This window comes from Lynx canadensis, chromosome C1 (assembly GCF_007474595.2).
Source record: "Lynx canadensis isolate LIC74 chromosome C1, mLynCan4.pri.v2, whole genome shotgun sequence".
Lineage (NCBI taxonomy): Eukaryota > Metazoa > Chordata > Mammalia > Carnivora > Felidae > Lynx > Lynx canadensis.
The window spans coordinates 153,283,134-153,308,127 of NC_044310.1; the positions used below are offsets into that span (position 1 = coordinate 153,283,134).

Consider the following 24,994-nt stretch of genomic DNA (forward strand, 5'->3'; position numbering starts at 1 on the left):
TAGAATTGGAGGACACAAAAAATATCTTTCCTAAAATTCACTTGATAGAGAATCTACCAAAAATCCCTGTCCCTCAAAGATCAAAGTGTATTTGATCTTCTACAAAAAAAAAGAAAAAAAAAAAAAAAAAAAAGACCCATACTGTGTTACGGGCCATGTTTAAAGTTCAAGTTCCCAGCCACTCTCAGGAGAATCTTAAGGCCATTTAGATCACATACACAGACTGATAACAAAATTATCCCCTAGTGCTATTAAGCATTTTCAGAAATGCCCTCAGCCTTTCAAATGATTAGGATTCCAACTGGCAAATTATTTTTCAAGAGCCACTCATGCAGGATGAGCAAACTTTATGGCAAACTTACGCAAAAGGCACTTGCTGCCTTGTTAGGAAAACAAGAAGCTGCCCCCAAAACACTCTGAGAAATGCTGGTACCAATTTGTAAGATCACCTTAAATTTTGGTGCATATGGAAAATGACAAGTTAATTACAAGTATGGAATAATTTTCAATCTTGGAGAAAAAAAAGTCATGGTGCAACCAGAGCAGATGGATGTTTTCTAGTTATAAAAATGCCCAATTCCTAAAGTAAGAGATGTTAAGATTTTCGGGATAGTCTTCTAGATAAGGGGCCTTCTAGGGGTTAAAATGCCAGGACAAAGAAATAGCGTAAGTACCTTCAGCAAATGGTGATGTCCTAAATTACGTGGAAATTTAATACGTGTACTCGCTGGAAAGGAATAACATGGACTTGGGCACAATTACTTATGTGATTATTATAATAAAAACCTGACAAGCAGCTTATTATAAGAGACCAAGAGAAATCACAATGATGTGACCATCGGCAGCTCAGACTTAACACCAATTATAATCACAGCTTTCCAGAATATTCTTGTTCTGCTATTTACCAGTCAGTACTGGATTTTCTAGCCAAGTTTTATTCATACGAAGTGCCCTGGATTAAGTGCTCAAAGTCCTTGAAAATGACAGCATCTTTTTCTAATGTTTTAATACTCTAAAAAAAAAATAAATGGTTTAAATATTTTAACTATGAAAATACAAAATATATTATTTGATTCACAGAATTACAGACACAGGTAAGACTGCAGAAAGCTTTTAATGAAAATCCCTCAGCTATTATGTTACAGGTGAAGAAGTAATGACCGCGAGCTTAAGTGACTTGCCCAAGGTCACGCAGCTAGTAAACAGACAGCTCAGGTAGTATGCTTCCTACCACACCAGCATGTCATCCAAAAGAACATGATGGAAGCTTCTTGGTATATCAATTGGATCAAGAACTCAGACATAAGAACACACATTTGATACATATTAGTATACTCACATTCCAGTGAGTCAGGGAATCTATATATACAGTCACTATTAATGCTAAGTCTAAATCAAAATAAAGATTCAAGCTCAAAGCAAAGTATTTTCAATTAAATTTGCTCAAGATGAGAGAAAAAGACATGAAGAAAGATAAAGAACAAATGTTGGCAAAATCACCATATACAATTCCAATGCCAAATAAAATGTCCCTAGTGAATAAATGGTTGTGTAAGAAAATAAACTGAAAACCTAAAAATTAAAAACAATAAAAAAGATACTTTTCTTTTTTAAAAAAAAAACCTTAATTGTTACATTTGTCATATTTAAACAAATTAAACCATGACCTTTGACTTACGGAATACACTAATAGCTAACTAACAGTTAACTATTAAAAGTCAGGTACGGAAATAAACATTAGTTTCTAGCGTCACCAAAACCATTCAGAAAGCATATCGCCAAAAATGTGGGTTGGTGCTTTTGTTTTCTATACTGGAGATTTGATTCTTTAAGGATTTAAATGCATTGTTCTTATTTGGTGTATTCACCAGAAAAGTTTAGTATTATAAATACTACATCGCATGTTATACTTATCATTACCTTATAAAATACGATGCTGCAAGTAAGACATGGAAATAAACTTCACAAAAAAACAAAAGATACAATATTTTCATACACAGGATTGATTGCATTAATAATTAACAGAAACCTCTTTCACAAGGGAATATAATGGAAAGTTTTTCTTAAGCAAATAGGCAGCAACTCAATAGAAATTGGTAGAAACCAGAGGCTAATAAACCGGTGCCATATGGTTAAACAGTAAAACAATTATATAGTCCATTCAACAATGAAGATGGATGTATTATGAATTATAGGGAAACAAAGAAACTGCTTCTCAGTACACAAATATAAAACATAATAGCTAGCAGATTTTCTACTGAACTAAAGGCAAAGAGGCCTGAAGTTACAGAAGGAAAAAAAAAAAAAGCAAAAGCTTCAAATACTCTCTAAATCACAATGCCCTGAAATCGAGACCAAACTGCTTTTCCATGGAGTTTTTTTTTTGTTTTTTTGTTTTTTTTTTACCACAGAGACATTCTAGCACAGCATTTTCCCCCTTTTGTCTAATTTCAATAATATACCCTTTAATTACCTCTAGCCTCAATGAATGACAATCTCTCTCAGGATATGTAACTAAAGTTTCCAACATATTAATAAACACACGGTAGCAGAAAGAAAGAAAAACAGCAAAATGAAAAAAAAAAAAAAGGCAAAAGAAGTCACATACCCTTTTCTGTAGGACTATTGGCGTTATTGCAGGCAGAGTGACTCTTCTCGCACTCAGACTCATGCCTGCTCTTCGTAGAATGATCCCCTCTTGTAGATCATGGACGAAATGAAAGAAATCTTTTACAGTTACTACTTGGGAATCTCAGGGCTCAGTGCAAAGAAACTAGGAAAGTAATAAATGTCACTCTGCTTATGTGATTCCAATCTACCCAAAGCCAATTAAGGATGGCCGTGGGACAGGACAAGGCAGCAACCAATCAAAGCCGGGAAAACTCCGCCTTTGTCCTTGGAAACACATTCTGATACTTTTGTTTATGATATTTAAAGAACCAGATTAACAGGCATCTAGTTCACTTAACTTTTTTTTCCAAAACAGTGCAATTTAATGCCATCTTTGTTGACTAAGCAGTTATGTCTTTAGTTTACTAAAACATTTCAACATATGGCAGATAAGAAACTGTTTACATTGGTCTATTTAAAGAACTTAAATATGCAGATGAACTTAATTTACTTGTGCAACTCATAAATTTGATAAATGGGTCGATTGCTACATATTATATAAGGCACAAAAAATCCTGAGGTTAGAATTGGTCCCAAAGTATTAATTTACGTGTTATATAAAAGGTTATTAATATTCATTGATGCATTTCATTTCTTTAACAGCTAAAATTTTTGTATTATGGGCTTTTCAACTATCCTTGAGGTTACACACTTAAGTATTTCTGTTAAATATTACCGTAACAATCAACCTAGAAATAATGTTAAATTTAAAAAAGGCATTAAACCACAATATATGAATTGTAAATGCTTATCAGTTTTTAAAAAGCACAGACCTGTGTAACCTAGCATATTTCATTCAATTAAAAGTATTTAAGCAATAACCATTGCTCAATGCAAATTCAAAATTTTAACAGGCATTTGCCTTTTTTCTTAAAATAATTGAAAAGTAGAACATCTGGGGGGATTGGAGGAGCGTCAAAGTGAAATCATTGGTGGCTAACAAGAACGTTTTCAATGAAGTCTAAATGAAGATTAAAAGAAACACTCAAAATGATAAAAAGTATCACAGTATTGAAACTAATCAGAGCTACTGTAATTATAAGATCCCTGCTGTACTGATGACTTAACAAGCATCTACTTTGTGTTCTTCAACTGTGACACATGGAATAACCCACTGTATTCGGTACAAGGGAAACTCCTTGTAATTGCTAGATTACAAGGTGGCTGTTGTATAGTAACAAGGCAAAATGGAAGATTCTAGACATCTCAGACACAAACTTTCCATTTCATTATCTGGACTGCTACTAAGCAGGGTTCACTTTACTGCTTTATTTTGGGTGTGTTTTATATGCACAGTGATCTCCTGTTCCTAAAAAGAAAAAAAGACACTACAAACTCTAGGGTTCCCTACTTTGAATTTCAAAACCTACATAGATCCCTCACAATGGTAGCTAGGGAGGGAAATCCACTTAATATAAAAAGTCACAGGTGGATCTAATTTGGGGCATTCATTTGATCCTTATCCAATTAGGTTTATCGTGGCCTTTTAAAATAAAAAATATCATTAAAAATCTAGTAATACTAGGATGGGAGTTACCATTTGTAAAGTGAAAGATTCTGGTTTAACCTTGAGTCACTTTTTTGGCAGGCCAGCAATAACAGAGCCCACAGTAACTACGTAATGTCAAGATTATTATCTATAGTATTTGGCTTTTTCTTTCTCCTTTTCTCAATTTAGTCTTTGAATATTACAAAGATGTGTTATCTCTGGTCTCAAAAAAGGAGTTCCACCATCATCAAAGCAGTTCATGTCCCTAAATAATGAGGCAAAGTACCCACTATATGTTAGGCAGCGTGTTAGGTGGTAGGACTATATTGTTGAATAAGACACGGTCACCATCTCAAAGTGCAATAGAGATCATACATTTTTAAATTAAAAAAAAAAATCATACCCAGTACTGGGTTAGGTGAGTCTAATGGTGATGAGATGTCAAGTATCAAGGATGCGCCAAGGTAGAAGAAACTATATACATCATAGGTGAGATTACCACTTCAAGGAAGAAATGACATTTTCTTTGAAAAGTGATTGGGAGAAAAGAATACGTAGAACTTGATAGCTGATAGGGATACAAAGTGAGGTTCTCAAAGCAGAGTCTGCATTTTGAGGTCTAGGTGAGTGGGAAGTCAAAGATGCTGTTTCACTTGACACTATAGAGCTTTTTAAACACTAAAAAAATCCTTCAAGTCAAAATGATGCCCAGGATCTATATTTATTGCAGTGCAATATACCTGCCCTATAAGGGCTTAAAAAAACCCTTGACAGACAACTCGTGTGATAGGTCATCTCTTTGGAACACTAGAAAATTGAAGTTTAAAAAATTCCAGTGAAAACCATGAAGAGCAAAGTGTGGCATTTTGTGACTCTATGTTGCCAGAAAGGTCATTGTCTTTGAAAAATGAAACTTACATACACTTTTTCCTCGTCAATAGGCAAAAAGACTAATGAGATGACATTCACACTTAAGACAGGCAGAGTCTCCTTTTTCAATGATCCTTTCCAAGTGTTCATATTGACTGTGTTTTATCTTACTTCTTACTTATTATAGACACTGACTCAAAATTTAACTTTAGCCTATGCCTTTTTTACCATTATTATAAATGACTTTCACACTCACTAACCTTGTCACCTGACCCTTAGTTTTTTTCAGCTTCTGCAAAATGAGGATAAAAACCCATGGCCAACAATTTTAGAACTGCTGTGAGGGTCAAGAAAACCAAGCTTGTGTGGGCCTGGAAGAGACCGAGGCAGCTGCTGAAAATGCTTTGCTGTCACAGAGAAAGGGGCCTAAGATGCCCCTTTTCCTTAGACTGTGGCTCAGGTCCTTATTTCCAAAACTGAAATTTGATAAAACAGGATTTTGAGCTTAATACAGCAGGATCCACAATGAAATATATAGGACAGCACTGCACATTACTTTGGTTCTTGCTCAGTATTTTGATAGCAATAGAGTACATTTTGCCCCTCAAAAGATGCATATCAAGGTTTCAATTGTGGATTAAGAATACCAAAAAATAACTATTATTATGATTATTAATACAATATATGTGAGCACCTAATATGAACCAGGCACTGAGCTAGTTTTCATTGAATCCTTATAACAACTCTATGAGGTGGACACTAGCTAGTCAATAGATGAGGAAACAAAGGCCAGAAGAACAGATAGCTAAGAAATGGTTTCAGATATAAGTACATATTGCAAAAGAACCCGCCCAGGTTCACAAAGTGCGTAAGTCAATGAGCCACGGTGAAACACAGATCTGGCTTTCTCCAGGACACCCCACTATTCCACGCTACAATATTCTTTCCCACATTGTACTATATAATTTGATATAATATTAGCATAAAATATCACCATACAGTCCTTGTTTCTGATGTACCTAAGCATGTGTTATCTTTACTAAGTCAATAAATATGTGTGAAGGGCCTTACTAGGTGTAAAATACTATGCTATTTGCTGTGGGGAATTCAAAGTTGATAGCTCCTGATTCCTGCTTACCAAAGGAGCTGACCCATGACAACATGTAAACCATCAGTCAGAGTAGTGTACAAGGTAGGATCGGAGCAGAAGAGGATTCTATACAGGTACCAGCCAACCTCTAGGTTCCCAGCCTTTCCAACTTCTCCCACTCAACATAAACAAAGCTTCCTGTAGCTCCCAAAAGCACATTCTGTATGTCTACCTCTTTGTTCCTAACGTTTGCTCACTAAACCCCACCAATCTTTCAAGGCCCATGACGAGACATACCTCTTCAGAAAGTGTCACTGATCCTGTTCTTGTGAACATCTCTCTCTCTTTTTTTTTTTCCCCACTAGTTTACCTTAGAATTGACCGGTGGAGAAGAAGGGAGACACAATACACGCACATAAGTTACCTATTAAGGATTAGGAACTTTACATATGTTATTTTATTTTATTGTGACAACCTGGTAAAGCAAGTATTACTTAATCCTGTTTTACAGATTCCAACCATATCCATCTTTTCCATCCTCTCTCTTTACCTTTTGTCATACACTAATTGAGTCAAGCTACTATTTCTTATGTGTGTGCACTTTCCATCATTTAGAATGTGGGCTCCTGGGAGGTAAGAAAAGGTCTAATTTACCATCATGTTGACTTACCCAGTGGTTTTATACCAAAAAAATCAAATGCTATAAGACAGAAGAATGGCTCTTGATTAGTAAGTGCTACAAATACTTCTTTGGCCAAGAAATCAACCAATCACCTGCTTTACACAAAACATAACTTGCTCTGCCCCTTCGTCTTCCCCCTCTACATTGTGCTATCGTGCCTCCCATTCTGGGGCAGCTCATTGCCTCTCCAGGTTCATCATCTCCCACAAAATCTCAGATCAATACTCACCCCTCCAAGAAGTCATTCCCCCATCTAAATTATACTACTCCTTATTTTGTACGTTTAAAAAAACTTTTTTTAGTCTTTATTTCTGAGAGAGAGAGAGAGACGTTTATTCATTTTTGACACAGAGAGGGACAGAGAGACAGAGCATGAGTGGGGGAGGGGCAAAGAGAGAGAGAGAGACACAGAATCCGAAGCAAGCTCCAGGCTCTGAGCTGTCAGCACAGAGCCCAATGCCGGGGCTCAAACTCACGAACCACGAGATCATGACCTGAGCCGAAGTGGGATGCTTAACCAACTGAGCTACCCAGGCACCCCTGCACATTTTTAAAAATTAAACTTTTCTATTGCTCATGTCTTACTCTGCACAGACTAATCCATTGTTTTAATAACTAATAAATCCTTCCATAGGCCGTGGTTTTCTGCCTAATGAAAATACAGTCCTTAAGGGTGGGGCCCAGTCTCTTATTTCTTCTGCTGCTCCCAGAATACCTAGCAGAGTGCGTTCTGTACACAGTAGGCATTATGTTCAGTCACAATCAATGTGGAAAGACTAGTCGCTCCGGTTACATAGTGGACAAGCCTCCTTTCTCGTCTTAACAATTGCTAGCCTTATGATTTATTCTGAACAAAAGCACACAGTCTTCCTCACAGGAACATTTGGATATTCTTTTGCTACCTGACATAGTTCTACTAGTGGTCAGTAACGTAAACACTACATTTAACTGCTGTCCTAAGAACACCAATTTCAGATAAATCTTAAAATGTTTTATGATAGCAATTAATGGTCTAGATATTTAGACATAAACTCAGTACCTCAAGTTCTACCAGCTTATCCTACTCTACTAAAGGGCTTTGCTTCCCTGTGTATGTGACATGGCATCGGGCTTCTCACTTGATGAGGCTGATCTGATCTACCTCTATCCTATTTCTCCCTCTACTCTGACAGCTATTTCCTTCTATCAGGAATGGCTGGGATTTCTCACTGATTTAAAATCTGATAGAAAATTTCTTCTTTAAAAGAAATTACTGGATGAGTTATAAGCCCTAGTGATTATAAATATTACCAAACCAAGTTTCATTCAAAGCATTTTAAAAGTGCGTATGTATTCTATAACTGACATAGTTTCTAGGAGCACTATGCCTGCCTACTAAGGGACTACGGTCTACAGGAGGGCAGATGGACACTTAAAAATAATTTCAATAAAGTGTTAAGTTCTGTAAATGACTATAAATAAAGTGGTGGAACTATAAAAGTAAAAGAGCTTAACTTCACCATGAGACAGCAGACATGTTAACACTGAGTGAGAAAAAGATTCCAGAATGAAGGTAATTCCAGGTAAACAAAACATACACAAAGATGAATCTGGAGAAACATGGAGGGAAGAGCCAGATAAGAATGGTCATTCTATGTCACGTGGAAGAATCTGACTCTCATCCGCAAAGGTAGCAATATTTGTTAAGATGTGAATTTACCTCAGAGTAGAAGATGAAGTGTGCTATTTCTGAGAATCCTAACTAGAAGTTAGGAAAACAGTGAGACGGACCTAAGTGAGTTCAAGAGAGAAATGGAAATTACCAAATTAGAAAGGAGTCAAGATTTCAAAGATGACAAGGAGGTAAAAACAGCAGGATCAAGTGGCCAAATACATACAAAAGTCATTAATTGTTTCTTATATATGAGCTTACAATATAAGTTTTAATTAACAAAAGTATAGGCTATAAAAAAGATAAACATCCTGTCTATGCCCTTCGTATTTCATATATTTTAAGGTTTTCTGAAGAAAAATAGTCTTTGAAATTTTGGAGAGATAAGATCAAGAAAGAGCTGAAACAGAAAACCAGCACCTACCTCTCTTCATGCTCCCAAAACCTTAAATTGACAAGAAGAAGGAAGAGGAGCAAGAAAAAAAGAAGTATTTCCTTGGTAAGAAAAAAGAAATCCTATTTTTTTAAACGATTCTGGGATATAAGAAAGGTACTTCGGCCGTGCATTAAAAGAATTTCTAGAAGCAGGGTGCCTGGGTGGCTCAGTCAGGTAAGCATCCGACTTCAGCTCAGGTCATGATCTTGCAGTTTGTGAGTTCGAGCCCCGCGTCGGGCTCTGTGCTGACAGCTCAGAGCCTGGAGCCTGCTTCAGATTCTGTGTCTCCCTCTCTCTCTCTCTCTCTCTCTGTCTCTCAAAAATAAATATAATTTAAAAAAATTAAAAGAAAAAGAATTTCTAGAAGCTAGAAGGTCACTGGGATGAGAGTGATAAGAACACATGCAATTACAGCAGGAATTTATGTATCAGAGAAATAATGGTGAAGAAATTAAGTTTAGAGTGTATATATATATATTTTTTTAAATAGAAGTTTATTATAAATACTACGTAAATACTGAAAAGTAAAGGAGTGAAGAATCTGAGGCAACCAAAACGTCCCCAAAAAGAAAAAAAAAAAAAAGGAAACCTCTAAATGAGTAATTCCACATTAATAAACAGACAACCAAGGATTACTAAACATTTGAAGAAAATAGACAACAGGGAAAAATATGAAAATATGAACAAAAAAATAAACCCCTTCCCAAAATATCAGCAATAATTGAGAAGAAAATTAGAATTTTAAGTCTAATCGGACTCCTTAGATCAGGTGAAGATTCAAGGTGCTACAGCACTGATAAAATAGAATGCTGTGTTAACAGGAGAGATCAAAGAACCACAGACCATTCCTAGATATCATAAATAGTATGGAAATACAGTAACATATTAATATAATAAAACTAAAAACTATTAAGTGGCATGGAAGATAAAGTTGAGAGAGAGTCTCCTATAATGTAAAGTAAAGGTCAAAGAAAAGAGGAAAAAGGAAAAAACAAAACAAAACATCGAGGAACAACCCAGAAAGATAAACACAAATAAAATATGAGTCACAGAAAGAGTAAAAAAAAAGTGTAAGAAATAAGAAAAAGGCAGAAGTTCCCCGAGCTAATGAAAGTTATAAACAATTAAACTAAAAAGACCCACAGAAGGCTAAGTAATTTCAATGAAAAAGGAGTCACGTTAGATAAATAGTGGGAAATGGGACAATTCCAAAGAGAAAAGATAAAATTCCTAATGCTTCCTGAGAGAAGAATTCATATTTACCTGCAGTTGTGAATATCAGACTGGTATCAGAACATAATCCTATTTCTCATCAATATCCTCCATGAACATAAGCACAAAAATCCTCAAAAAAAATAATAAAAACCAGGGGCACCTATAATCAGTCAAGTGTGTGACTCCTGATCTTGGGGTTGTGAGTTCGAGCCCCATGGTGTGTGCAGAGATAACTTAAAAAACAAATAAAGACTTTTTTTTTTTAAAGGCAGAGAAAAAATAATAAAAACCAAAGGAAGTCAGAAATCCATCTCTGCAGGGAACATCATACCTCTGTAGCAGTGGAAATGATGATATTAAGAAAATTTCAGGGGCACCTGCGTGGCTCAGTCAGTTAAGCATCTGACTCTTGGTTTCAGCTCAGGTCATGATCTCCCAGTTTGTGAGTTTGAGTCTCATATTGGGCTCTGTGCTAACAGTGCAGAGCCTGCTTGGGATTTTCTCCCTCCCTCTCTCTCTGCCCCTCCCCCACTTGTGCATGTTCCCTCTCTCGCGCGCGCTCTCTCTCTCTCTCTCTCTCGCTCTCTCAAATTAAATAAACTTTAAAAAAATTATACTTTCCCATTTCCATTAACATAGAAGAATTAAAGACTGAAAAAAAAAATCAAACACAGAAATGAAAAAGGTTCTTAGTTTAGTACTTGGACCTTGACTTTCCTTCTCATAAACATGTTCCAAGAACCACCCATTCCTTGAAGATGAACAATATAATGGAACCACTGCTGAATCCATACAAGCATCCTAATAATGGAGAGAAAGGAGAAAAGGTACAGGAAAAACAAATGGCAGAAGACTGCTTGCAAGAAAAGTTCTGCCAAATTTCAGATAAAACTTGAGAGCATAAATTTAAACCAAGAGTAAAAAGGAATGAAGCAAAATCATGTATGTTCACCCACAAACCAGAAAATTAAAAGCAGCAGGGAATAAACACCACAACAATAAGAGGAGATGAAACATTGGCTGGCAGAGCTCAAGAGATTTAACTGCTATGTACTGAAATCTACAGTGAGATCAGAGGTAAGGTAAACAGATGACAGATACAAGAACAACCAAAGAGAGAAGAGAAACTGTTTTAAATTTAAGAAGCATTAGAAACAGAGATCTGAAGACAAGTTAAGGAGATCTCCACACCTATAACTAGAATCTCCATAGAAGAAAATCAAAATCATCGAAAGGAATACATTCATGAAGATAAAATATAAGAAATGTTTTTTTAATAAAACACCTATTGAAAGGGCGTACTTCCCCCAAGAAACACCTTTTAACAGTAAACAGTAAGATAACTTATCAAAGTTACTGGACTTCAAATGTAAAGAATCCTTGGACATCAAGACAAAAAAAGCTCTAGTAGCTGTAAGGGGGGTATCCACCAGGTGAGTATTTATCCACAACAGTCAACAACACGCTTAGGTGGACCCCACTGCCTCTGGTCACACCACTGGATAGAGTAATGCCTGTGAAATCCTTGAGCAGAGAAATATAAATGAGATTTTAAAATCTAGCCAAACTCATTCACTATAAAGGCAACAGCGAATGTTCAAAAGTTTTGAACATATGCAAACACATAAAATCGTGTTCCCATGGGATTTTGTTGAGGAATTTACTAGAAGATAAACTGTAGTTATCCAAGAGATGGCTGGAAAAATCAGAGTAAAAGGACTATAATAAATACCAAAACTACTTATGGGACTAAATCACTATGTCATTATGTTGCTATAATAAAATACAAGCAGTATAAGCCTTAACAATGCAGAAACCATAAAACAAACAAAAAAAAAGATGAAAGTCGAAGGAGGAAAAACATGGAATGTTACTCAGATCAAAAGATATTATTTAAAACTGATAAACCACAAAAGAATTTAAGTAAATTATTTTATAATGCTAAAATCAGCTGGTAGAAAAGGGAAGAGGAAGAGGAAAAATATTATTATCGCTCCTTACAGAGGATTAATAAATAAATCCTTAAATAAATAAGAGGATTAAGGTTTTTTATGTTGTTGCAGTCATGACAACAGAAACATAAACCTTTCTAATTAAAAGAACACAATGCTAAAAAGGCAGAACACATTGTGAATTCTTTTCCAAAAGCTGTAAGTTTTAAAATATAATATAAAATAAAATAACAGTATTCATACTAAACTTTTATGTTATCTCAGTATTTAATACAGCCAAACTTACTCACTGAAAGGAAAAAAAACACTGTGCATTTGAATTATTAAGCAGATTCCACTCTATTCTGTGGGAGAAAGATAGGTATAACTAACTGAGTTTGAAAACAAAAGAATGGGTGGAGAGAAAGGGGAAAAAAGGAGAGAAGAAGGGGTGGAGAAAGAACACAGAGAGGCAGATAGGGAGGGAAGGGAAGAAAGAACACAGTGGTCGATATCATGTAAGACTGAACCCAGGACAGCACTAAAAAAGCAATGAAGATGACTTCATAATGCTGAATTATGTGAATCACAATAAAATATGTTGATTATATCTAACTGTCATATAATACACACTTGTAAAGCATACAGTAAAGGAACTATAAGGAAAATCAGATAGAAACATTATTAACCAACCCTCTCAAACCATGAAGAACAAGCAGATTTTTTTTTTTTTTTTAAGTAGGCTCCATGCCCAACGTGGGGCTTGAACAGTCACATGCTCTACCGACTGAGCCAGCCAGGTGCCCCAAAGAACAAGCAGATTAAAAAGTAGCTATAAATATAAAAAATAGAAATAGGCTAATATAATTAATAATATAGATTTGACTGTCGCATATTGAATTCTCAGATTAAATCAGAGATTGTAACTTCTCTTTAAGAAAGTGATTTTAAAAATAAAAATTTGGTCACATTTTAGGTCACAGATAAAACCCCCCAAAATTTCTGATCACAATACAGCAACATGAAAATTACTACTAAATCTGGGATTAGGGAGCATCTAAAAATTTTAAGACTCTTCACATAACTAAGAAAAAACAGAAGTGGCAGAATATCTGTATAGTAGTAATAAGGAATACAATGGAAACACTATAAATCACATCTTATACTGCTAAAACGGTTCCCATATTGTAATTCACAGCCTTAAACAACATTTCTATTAATAAACAAGAATGAAAACAAATTCATTAGCATCCAAAAATTAGAATATATCATTAAATTAAACCTGAGCAAAGCAGAAGGAATAAACTAATAAAGACAAAGGGAGAAAGTAAACTGGTAGAACTAATAAACAAGATCTGTTCTTTGGGGACAAAAATAAAATAGATAGTTAGGGAAACAAATCTAGGAGATAAAATAAAGTACCAACATATAAAAGAAGAAATAATACCAGAGAAATAAAGAATTAAAAGAATATTGAGAAACTACTTTTTCCATTTTATGAAATGATTAATTCTCTAGGGCAGTATAATCTACATATATTGAATCCAAAAAAACCAGACAATTTGAAGACATCGGTTACCATAGAAGAAAGCTGTCAAAGAGCCACCATCCCAAAGGGTGGGCCAGTCCCAGACAGTTTTTTTCACAGATAAATTCCATGTAACCTTTAACAAAGAGATAATTTCCTATGCTAGTCAAACTGTTTCAGAGTAAAGAAAATGTGCAATTATAACCAAGGAAGTTAGAAGAACAAGATCAGTGAGGAGTGTCTTTTCATACCTCATATACCCGATATAATATAAAGCTGCAGTCATCCATTTCTTAAAAAGGCACTGACACATCCATGTGTATATGCAACAGCTGGTATTGAAAATCAATGGAGAAAGGGTAAGACATTCAAAAAAGATTGTGCGCATTTGAGTAAACTAAGGGTACAGGTTTCTTTCCCTAACCTGATATACTAAAATGGACTCCAAAATTAGAACACTAAGAGAAATTTCTAAAAATTAACTAATTCATAAACATGATGGAAGAAATAACCAAAAAAATGGTTTAATAATCTTGTGGTGGGAAAAGCCTTACTAAGTAAGACCTACAAGTCCTAAAAAAGGTTAATACATTTAACTCACAAATATTTGTAATGTTTATGGCATAAAAGACATACATAAAACTCAAGTGCAAGGCATAGACTGAGGGTATGTATGTGCAACATACTTAAGAGAGGACAAATATCCAGAATACACAAAGAGTTCCTAAAAATTAACTGAAAAACAAACCCTCAAATGAACTATGGGCAGAAATGGACACACAATTTAAACACACATAAACATATTATACCACTGAATATAAAAACTTGAAAAGATATTTCTACTAATAAGAGATATGTGTGTTAAAATAAGGCATTTTCAGTACTGGACAAAAATTTAAGATGGATAATGTCAAATAATACTGACACCAGTGTTAGGAAAAGAGTGGTACTCTGAAACACTAATGAAAGAATAAATGACAACAAACTTTTAAGGAAGGAAATTTGACAGCATCTATAAAAATCCTAAGAAGCCACAACCTTTGATATAAGTACTCTTTTTCTTGTTCTCTACCAACAAAGTAGCCTAAATATTCATAAAGGGATGTTTATAAATATATAAATGAAGGATGTTCACTCATCACTGTTTAGTAGAAAAAAATAGAAACAATTTATATATTGAAAATGGTAACATATTAATGAAATACATTGCATTGAGACTATGGAATTCTAGATAGCAACTGATAGTAGTAAGGTATGGATTAACAAAAAAGATTTTAAAATCATACTGTTGAATTTTTTAAATTACACAACAATAATGACCCTATTTGTGTAAAAACAAAGAAAATACCTAAAGTTTTATATACACCCACTAAGTATAAGAACGTAGAAAAAAAACTTAGAAGAATCCATGCCAAATTTTTAACAATGTGATCTCAAGGGAGGAAACTGAAATTAAGGAGAGATAGGATCATGAGTGGTTATTTTTAATGCATTTATTTTTATAATTTTATAATTATTTACTATTCCTGCAAAATTAAAACACAAAAAGCTATAAGGGGCGCCTGGATGGCTCAGTCGGTTGAGCGTCTGACTTTGGTTCAGGTCATGATCTCACAGTTCGTGGGTTCGAGCCCCGCATCAGGATCTGTGCTGACAGCTCAGAGCCTGTAGCCTGCTTGGGATTCTGTGTCTCCCTCTCTCTCTGCCCCTCCCCCGCTCATGCTCTGTCTTTCTCTGTCAAAAATAAATAAACATTAAAAAAAAAAAAAGCTATAAGATTCCTCAAGTTAAAGATCAAGTATTTAACAAAAGTAGAGTGCCATGAGCTCTGAACTGCTCAGATACTGCCAATGGCTCCTTAAGAATCTTTACAGTATTCTTTACTTTGGCAAGAATTTCTGGTATTGACATTTAATACATTCTATGGATATAATACCCATTTCTTTAAAATACATTTATTTAAGGGGTGCCTGGCTGGCTCCGTCAGAAGAACATTCGACTCTTGACCTCAGTGTCATGAGTTTGAGCCCCACTTTGGGTGGAGAGATTATTTAAATAAATATTTAAAATTTTTAAAAAATAGGGATGCCTGGGTGGCTCAGTCAGTTAAGCGGCCAACTTTGGCTCAGGTCTTGATCTCACAGCTCATGAGTTCGAGCCTAGCTTCAGGCTCTCTGCTGTCAGTGCAAAGCCTGCTTCAGATCCTCTGTCACCCCCTCTCTCTGACTCTCCCCAGCTCATGCTTGCCCTCTCTCAAAAGTAAACATTAAAAAAGTTTTTATTTAAAAAAATTAAAAATAAATTAAAAATAAAATAAATAAAATAAAACATACTGTATTTAAGAAATACATATTATTTATACAATCAGCAAATATTAAAATTGTCTATGAGATCATCTTGTATAACTTAGTTCCCAGGAATCCTTTCTAAACTCCTCTGGTAAAATGATCATTCAGCACAGCGTGAAAACCTCCAACTACAGAAAGATAATAACCACTGTGTGTTGAAATCTTTGTATCCCTGTACCCACTGGGTTCCCAGCAGGTTATTAGCTATTAGCTAAATGAAGAAGTGCTCTAGTTTTTTGGGTGGTACTCTCCTCTGGTACAGATCTTCAGGTACAGATCTCCTGTCTCTGTTTCTGCCTTGGAGCAAGTGAAACAAACTTGATTTTAAAGAGCAAACAGTGAACATCAGCCACAAAATATATTTCCACTACAGACACAGAACTACCAAAACTTGCACCTTCTAGCTACCTTCTAGCTTTCTCATTAAATTAGAAACTGGTCCCTTCTACCTTCTAAAGACTATCTCTTTGTCTCCTGTGACAGGCTGAATAATGTTCCTCACAGCCGAAACAGTCCATAATCTAATCCCTGGAAGCTGTGTATGTTATCTTACATGGTAAAAAGCATTTTGCAGAGGTGATTAAATTAACAAACTTGATAAGGGAAGATTATCCTGAATTATCCAGGTGGCCCCAAGGTATTCACCAGGGTCCTTATAAGAGGGAGGCAGGAGGGTCAGGACTAGGGAAGGCTATGCGTCAGCAGAAGCAGAGAGAAAGTGAATCAGATGTAAAAGCAGAAGAAGGGGTCAGAATGATGCAGGATCAAGAGCCCAGGAATGCAGGTGGCCTCTAGATGCTAGAAAAGGCCAGGAAATGGGGTCTCCAAAAAGAAAAAGGCCCTGCTGACACCCTGGCTTCATATTTCTGAAATTGTGTGCTGTTTGAAGCTACTAAATTTGTTGTAATTTGTTACAGCAAAGTAGGAAACTAATACATCCCTCTTTCCCTGCCAGCTTCTTAGGAGCCTTACTTGATACTCTCTTCTCTCTTTTAGTATTTAAGCTTTTCTCACCCAAAATTCCCCTCATTGGCTTTTAAACATATTGAAGCTCTCAGATTTAAAGACATAGGATGCTAAGGTTTCCCTCCAGCTAAAGCAGCTACCTTTTCTTTCTTTTACCAACAAAGTTCTCCAAATCTAATCTAAGGGCTCTACTCTGAAGGTCCTAACCCACCCTGTCACCAATGATCTCCTTGAAGCTAAGGAAAACGGACTTTTTTCATCCTCCATTCTATTTACCCTTCAGTAACATGTGGACAGTCTTGGCAAGCTTCTCCCTGTTGTCTCTCCTTCGGCCAGCTTATTCGAACCAAAACCTTCAATTACCACATTATAGGAAGATACTCACTAACTTCCATCTCTTGCTCAGATATCTCTGTGAAGCAGTATACCCATATACTTAATTGGCTGTGTAATATCCCCATTTGAATGACTCAAATGCACCTTGAACTCAGAAAATCCAAATCAAACTCATGATGTCACTGTCTACCACCCAAAGCTGATCCTCTTCTAGTATTTCCAGCTCAGTCAATGACATCACCATCAGCCATCTAGGTTCATAAGTCAGGAATTTGGTAGCAATTCTGACATGCCCCACTATTCACGTCCTATATCCATTTTTTTCACCAAGTCCTGCTAATTTTACTTCCTAAGTATCTTCAAAATCAATCTATTTATTTTTATCTCTGATAACACACTCTAGGAATGAAGTGGAAGCTTCTGATCTCCATGACCACATACCTCTCCTTCCAAATGGTCACTGGAATAGTTAATGGGAGAACAGAATTCTGAGTGCTTATAAAAAGATTCTCCTTCCTTAACAATTTCACCATGATTATCTGTCTGAGCCCCTCAAAATTAATATCTTTATGCCCTTTTCCCTGTTCATGTCAGTCACTCAAACCAGAACTCCTAGGTCATCCATTCTTGGGCCCCATATTCTCTACTTAGGATATGTACATCACCTCCTCTCATCTCATCACCCACATTTCCCCAATTACTAAAATCCTTTACCATTCCTCTGGATCTCACAGTTAATCAGGAACAAAATCCCATAAAATCCAACCACGTCTCTCAGTTTCTCCTTCTTCTAACTGCAACTGATTATCAGTGAAGATTATCAATGGCCCTGTTTCCATAAGTTCTTCTTGTTCCTCATTGCTCTTTTTTAGACACATCTCCCTTCCTCTTTTCTAAATTTGCCTACCTTTAAATCTTTTATCATTAAACTATACCACCCACTACTCCTCCTTATAGCAGTTATCTTTGGCCATCTAAGCTACTCTCACTAATGTATTGAGGTTATTCATCTGATCAGAGAATAGAGTGAATATTCTCAGGGAGAATGTGACTTCATCTAGAACTTGTTCAATTTTTCATACACAATGTCCAACATTTGATAAGAAGCCCACTGGCATCCAAAGTGACAGGGACAGGGTGGAAGAGGAGGGAAACAGACCATGAAAAAGATCTAGACATTGAAGTGACAAGATATGGACTTCAAAATAATTGCAACTAATGTTTTTAAGAAAATAGAAGACAAAAAATGGAGAATATATCAGAGAACTCAAATCTGCAAAACTGAATGAAATAAATATTGTGAAAAATTCTAAACATTTGTTTTAAAACACGGATATTTAAAAAATATTATTGAAAAGGACAATAATGGAATTAAAAACTCAAAATGGCCTTAAGAGCAGGTTGGATATAGCCAAAAAGATCAGTGAACTAGAATATCTCAGTAAAAATACTGACTGATACAGGAAGAGCAAAGTAGGAGGAAAAAAAGAGCTTTAGGTATGTATGAGGCAAGGAAAAAAGCTCATAATGGCTTCTAACAAAGAACCAGAAAAACAATATTTAAAGAACTTTCTTTACATGGTCAAAATACTCCAAAACTGGAGGGCATGGGTGGCTCAGTCAGTTAAGCATCTTGACATCAGCTCAGGTCATGATCTCTCAGTTCATGAGTTCAAGTCCCATGTCAGGCTCTGTGCTGACAGCTCAGAGCCTGAAGCCTCCTTCAGATTCTGTGTCTCCCTCTCTCTCTGCCCCTCCCCCGCTTGTGCACGCATGCTCGCGCGCTCTTTCTCTCTCTCTCTCTCTCTCTCTCTCTCTCAAAAATAAAAATAAACATTAAAAAAACAAAGAAAGCACTCCAAAACTGAGGAAAGCCATTAAGTCAGAGAATTAAGAAGCACTATGCATGTTAAGCAGACAAATATTTAAAAATAATAATTATGCTCAGCTAAAGACAAGGAAAAAATCTTAGAAGCAGCCTGAAGTGGGGAAATAACTTCGAAAATCCAATAATGAGACTTACAGCTTATTTCTTAACAAAAATAATAGAAGTCAGAAGACAATGAAAAGACATCTATGAAATGTTAATAGAATAATGCCAACCTAGAATTTTAAACACAGCAAAAATATCCTTCCAAATAAGGACATTTCTAGGCAAAAGAAATTGGAGATAATTTGTTACTGGAAGAATGGCACTAAAACAAATATTAAAGGGAATTCTTCAGGCAAAGGGAAATTGATTTCAGATGTTTTTTAATTGCAGAATGCAAGGAGCGCCTGAGCGGCTCACTTAGTTAAGTGTCTGACTTCAGCTCAGGTCATGATCTCTCAATTCATGAGTTCAAGTCCCATGTCAGGCTCTGTGCTGACAGCTCAGAGCCTGGAGCCTCCTTCAGATTCTGTGTCTCCCTCTCTCTCTGCTCCTTCCCCACTCATGCTCTGTCCCTCTCTGTCTCTCCAAAATAAATAAATGTTAAAAATTTTTTTTTAAATAATTGCAGAATGCAAGGAAGAACAATGGAAAAGTAAACATATTGGTAATTTAAAATGAATTCTGAATGAACATATCAATAAATTTAAAACATGTGCAGAATTAAAATATATGACAACATTAGCACAAAGGGTGCAAGGACAATATAGAGTTATGTGATCTGGGGCACCTGGCTGGCTCAGTCGAAAGGGCATGCAACTCATGATGTCAGTGTCATGAGCTCAAGTCCCAGCGTTAGGTGTGGAGATTACTTAAAAAAATAAAACTTAAAAAAAAAAATAGAGCTAAGTGGTCCAAGTAGCGGTGCCAGTACCACTTTTGTAAACCAAGGATACATGTTATAAAGTCAAGGGCAGTCACCAAAGGACCTGCAAAATAGTATAAAACTACAAAATAATAGAGTGAAATGTGAAATCATTAAATAATGCAAAAACACTGATTAGTCCAAAAGAAGGCAGAAAAGGAAAACTAAAAAACATAAAATAGGCGGGAAAAATGGTGAAAGGGTATACAATAACCATTTGAAGCAGTAAAACATTGTACTCATTTTTACATTAAAATTGAGATAATTTCTTCATCTAGTTTTCTAATTAGAAAAACAGTCTAGGTAAGTTGAATGAAGTAGAATTTTTCTTAGTTGAGAGTGTCTCCTTTACTAGTGCTGAAAATCATACTCCTTTTGTCTTCCTATAAATCTAACACAATTAGTTAATCTCCTTTGCACTTAGGCATCAAATCTAATTCTGTGTTAACATCCGGAGTTTAGAATGGATTACACTGGATTCAATTTATAAACTACAAAAGGTTTAACCCAATTTCAATTTCCATCATATTTTCATTATAAATAGCAAATTTTTATTTGGCCCAATAATACAAGAGTTTTATTCTACCTTTCTGATTGTGACAGAGATTCTCTGCAATGTGATAAAATAACATTTAGGCGACTGGCACTAATACTAATGTTGTGATGTCAGATTTAAAGTTAATCCTTAATTTCTTAGGGAATTTGTATCTACTCAAAAGCTTTGTTTAAAGAGTGAAACCACAGGGAGCTTCCCTCCTCTTGCTAGATCTGATGCTGCCTGATTCATGAGTTATTTAATAAAGCCAATTTGATCTTCAATCAATTAATCAATAATGAAAGGTGAAACCACAGAGTACTACATCTCTGGGTAATATTGAGATAACCTGTATTTGAACCCTCTTAATGATGGTATGACGTCAAGTAAGGTACTTAACTTCCCATGCTCAGTCTCCTTCTAGTGATAGTACATGGAAATATATGCATTATACATATTAGCTGCTAGTATCGTTGTATGTTGTTGTTAGCGTTATGTTGGAAGACTTAAGTTTTTGTCCACCGTCCTCTTTGTCCCTCGTCCTCTACCACTCTCAGAGCATCTATCCTTACCTGCAAAAGACATTTTTACAAAGTGGGCATTAAGTCTTTTTTTTCACTTATAAGGGGGAAAAAACATCAATGCAAACTTGAAAACACTCATTTCCTGAAAGAAACTAAAATATCTGTCCACTTGTCAAAGAAGTAAATCCTTTTTACTAGGAGTAAATCCCTACAATTTAAAAGTCTTTTTCAGGAGACTTAAGTATTGTTCTCTTAAGTATCATCATTATCGCAAAAATACGCAGGAATACATTGGCTTGCCACAATTCAATGTCACCCTGATGACTGAAGACACAAAAATAAAGCTTCTTCTTCCAAATATAAATCACACCACAAACTGCCATATAATGTCTTGCCCATTCCTCTTCTTCATATCCATCAAGAAATTTCTAGTGCCTTTATAAAAGCTACACCTTTCTTACAGGGAAAGTCACAACTTCAAGACCAAGATATTTCATGATCTTCAATTTCATGACTGGAAAAGAAGCAAAAGAAGGAATGAATGCATTTAAAAAAAATTTGTAATGTTTATTTATTTTTGAAAGACAGAGAGAGACAGAGCACAAGCGGGGTGGGGCAGAGAGAGAGGGGACACAGAATCCTAAGCAGGCTCCAGGCTCTGAGCTGTCAGCACAGATCCTGATGCGGGGCTCAACTCATGAACCGCGAGATCATGACCTGAGCCGAAGTCAGATGCTCAACAGACTGAGCCACCCAGGCGCCCTAGGAATGAAGGCATTTTACAAGAGACCCTTAACTCTAAGATTTATTACCATGGATCCCAAGTAACAAGTCAGTTTATTTTCAAACTATTTCTGCAGGCAAAACAGGTTAGATGGTATAAGAAATTTCATTAAAACGTGTAAAGTTTTCAGTCACAGCTGTATTATATTTGATTTTCATTTTTCTTCATTTAAACTCTTAAATGTATAGGACTAAAAGCTAAGTATTTCTCAAATATCTGACAGTATTCCTGTGTCATTAGCAAAGTGCTTATAGCTATTCATGAAAATCAAAAAGCAGTCGCAGAGACAACATAAAAGCTTCTAATCCAAATAGTCAACAAAGCACAATGTTGGTCCCTAGTCAGCTCCACTAAAATAAACAAAACGCTCCAAATTTACTTTGCTCCATGTAAAACGTTACAATGTAACACGACTGCAACGCATCCATTCACTTACTCATTCAACCCTATTTACTGGGCACAAATTACAAATGAAGCACTGTTAGACCTTAGCAGATCACACAGGAGTGTGACATAGTTCCTACCTAAAATCACTTCAATGCAGTATGTTAGATGCTATAAAGGATGCACAAGTCACGTGCTTTAGGCCACACAGAGAAGAACATGAGGTACAGAAACTGGAGGGAGCTTTGTCAAGGAAGAGGCTGTAGGTCTGGACCTTAAAAGAGGACTTCCCTGGAATAAACGGGTGGCAGGGAGAATTCACACTCAATAGGACAGCATGGGATAGATCTGGGAAACAGAGTGATATATTTTGATTAAACTAAAGGAATATGTACAGAATAGGAGGATGTAAGATTGGAAAGTTTCCCTGGAGCCAATCTTTTGGACAACTTGAATATTAAGTGTTAAAAGTCTGATGTTAATTTCATAGGCAATAGAATCCAATGAAGATTTTTAAGGCGTGTGACATGACCAAAGCTGTTCTTCTGGGAAGACTAATCTGTCAGCCATTCATCAGACGAACTCATATGGAAATACCATAGGTCCCCTATATTCTTTTATACACTTTTACCTTCTAACAGACTCTTGGTGTCGCCTTCCATTTAACATTCTAGCTCCATTTCCATATGTACTTTGACTCTTCTCTTTGTGCTGACCTCTGTATTTGCCATATAACACAGGCTACAGTATTCAAAGAAACCTTCAGAAATTAGCCAGTGCTACCTTGAGGAAGAACAGAGTCATGTCCAATAACCTTCATGCTAAAAACAGCCCAGACATCACTTAAGAGCCAGAAGTCTATATTTAGATTCAAATGCCTCGATCAAAATGATAAGCTTAGAGGAGCAAGCCATCTGAAGGAGAAAGAATAATTACCATATTGGGTACAGGCCTCCTGGGGATTATGATTTCCACTTTATAATAATGCAATTGATGATCAAAGATGTTAGAGGTTAACTCACTCAAAACCACAAGGCTGACATAATGCTTGGCAAAATTTGGACCCAGAAGGGGAAAACAGAAGAGAGAAAATAATGAAACACATAATGTTCTCTTAGCTGAATAAAAGACTGTAGGCTTGGGATTAAATGAGCCTACCGAGTATAGAGCAAAACAGTGTTTTCTGAAGATAATTTTAACATATTTTAATGAAATATCATAATCCCAACAATAAGAGAGAAACTGCAAAGCTTCCAGAGAGAAGATTAAGAAACCAATAAACAAATCAAAGCAAACAATCTTACTTACAAATAAACAGGAATCAGATTGGCAACAAGCTTTTTATCTTAAAAACGAGATGCTGAATGACAGTGGATTAATGCCCTCCAAGTTCTGAGAGCAAAATTATTTTGAACCTAGAAAGTTGTAACTAGCCAAATTATTAACATTGAGGGTTAAGAGAAGACATCCTCAATAATGGAGTCCCTTTCTCCCGTAATTATAGATAAACACCCTTTTTGTTCATTATCTCAGGTGCACTACTCTGTTCAAGACAGTTTTTACCCATAAAAAAGGGGGGGGGGGGCTTAGTGTTTAAAAAAGTTAGTTTACTGGAACACTGTATTCCCCGAACATGCTACTCCAATATTTTTATAGATGAGATATTTTTAATACTGGAACTGACATAATAATGTAATATTGTTTATATTACTAACTCTCATGTCACAAACTAACAAAAAACTTTACTGACAATAAAAAAAAAAAAAAAGGAAGGGGAACCTCTGGGTGGCTCAGTTGGTTAAACATCCAACTCCTGGTTTCAGCTCTGGTCACAACTTCACCGTTCATAGGTTCGAGCCCAGCTTGGACAGTCAATGAATTGAAACTCCAATAAATACTTTGAGGCAAAGATCTTTACTCATTTTTATTTTCCCTAGTTCGAAGTCTGCTAACCTTACAAATCAGAAACTGACAATTGGAATTATCTTCCAAAGCAAATTTTCATTCTAGATATCAGAACCATTATGAAGAATACTGCCCCTGACATGAACGTTTTCTCACAGAAGTAAAAATACTGCATCAGCTAGGGAGTGATGTGGGATCACCGCAGACAACATCGGAAGGAAGTGAGCACTCGACGGGTCTTTTCAAATACGGTGTCACGGCTACTTCTGCTATTAACCTCCAGTTCCAAAGACAGTCCCCAGCATTTGTTTACAACTTCACCCCTACTCATTCCGATCCTTCCACATTAGAACCTCAGTGGCAATCAAAATATTTCTTAAGCCAAATGAGATGGTCAACTTTCTCATCAATTGTTCACACAGAAATAAATCTATGTTTCCGGTCTTCACATATTCTCTAAAGGTAAGATTTAAACCTAGAGCCACTTTTAAAAAATATTATGCCACAAGGAGAACTGCTTTTATTATTTAAATGATCCACTTAACGGTTTTATAAAGATAAGAAAACTACTGACAATGCCCAGACAAGGGTGGGCAGGAAATGCAGAAATGTTGCCAACGTACCTCATCTTAACAGCAGCATCCTTATGTGCTCTCATTAGACTCTCCTGAGCAGATTGAGTAGAACTACTGAATTAAATAAAGGCCAAAGAATTTTTCTACTCAAATCAACAGACCATCTGGTCTGCTATGCTGTTTCTGCCAGTGGTCACAGCAGAAACTTTGAGAAAGCAAATGTGGACATCATTACAGAGTTGTATGTAGGCGGAAAGAGAAAAGCATTCTTCACTGTGAT

At 35.9% G+C, this 24,994-nt stretch overlaps 1 protein-coding gene across 2 annotated transcripts in view; it reads right to left on the reverse strand.

Annotated features, from left to right (window-relative positions):
* GRB14 (growth factor receptor bound protein 14) overlaps positions 1-24,994 on the reverse strand; it is a 116,458-nt gene that overhangs the window by 59,221 nt on the left and 32,243 nt on the right. The window contains exon 1 of one of the 2 annotated variants that reach the window (XM_030327113.1): positions 2,609-2,814. The exons of the other annotated variant lie outside the window; for it this stretch is intronic. Coding sequence (XP_030182973.1) covers positions 2,609-2,671 — 63 coding nt within the window. The 5' untranslated portion in view covers positions 2,672-2,814. Of the gene's footprint in view, positions 1-2,608; positions 2,815-24,994 lie in introns of those variants that run through there. 2 annotated transcript variants of the gene reach the window in all.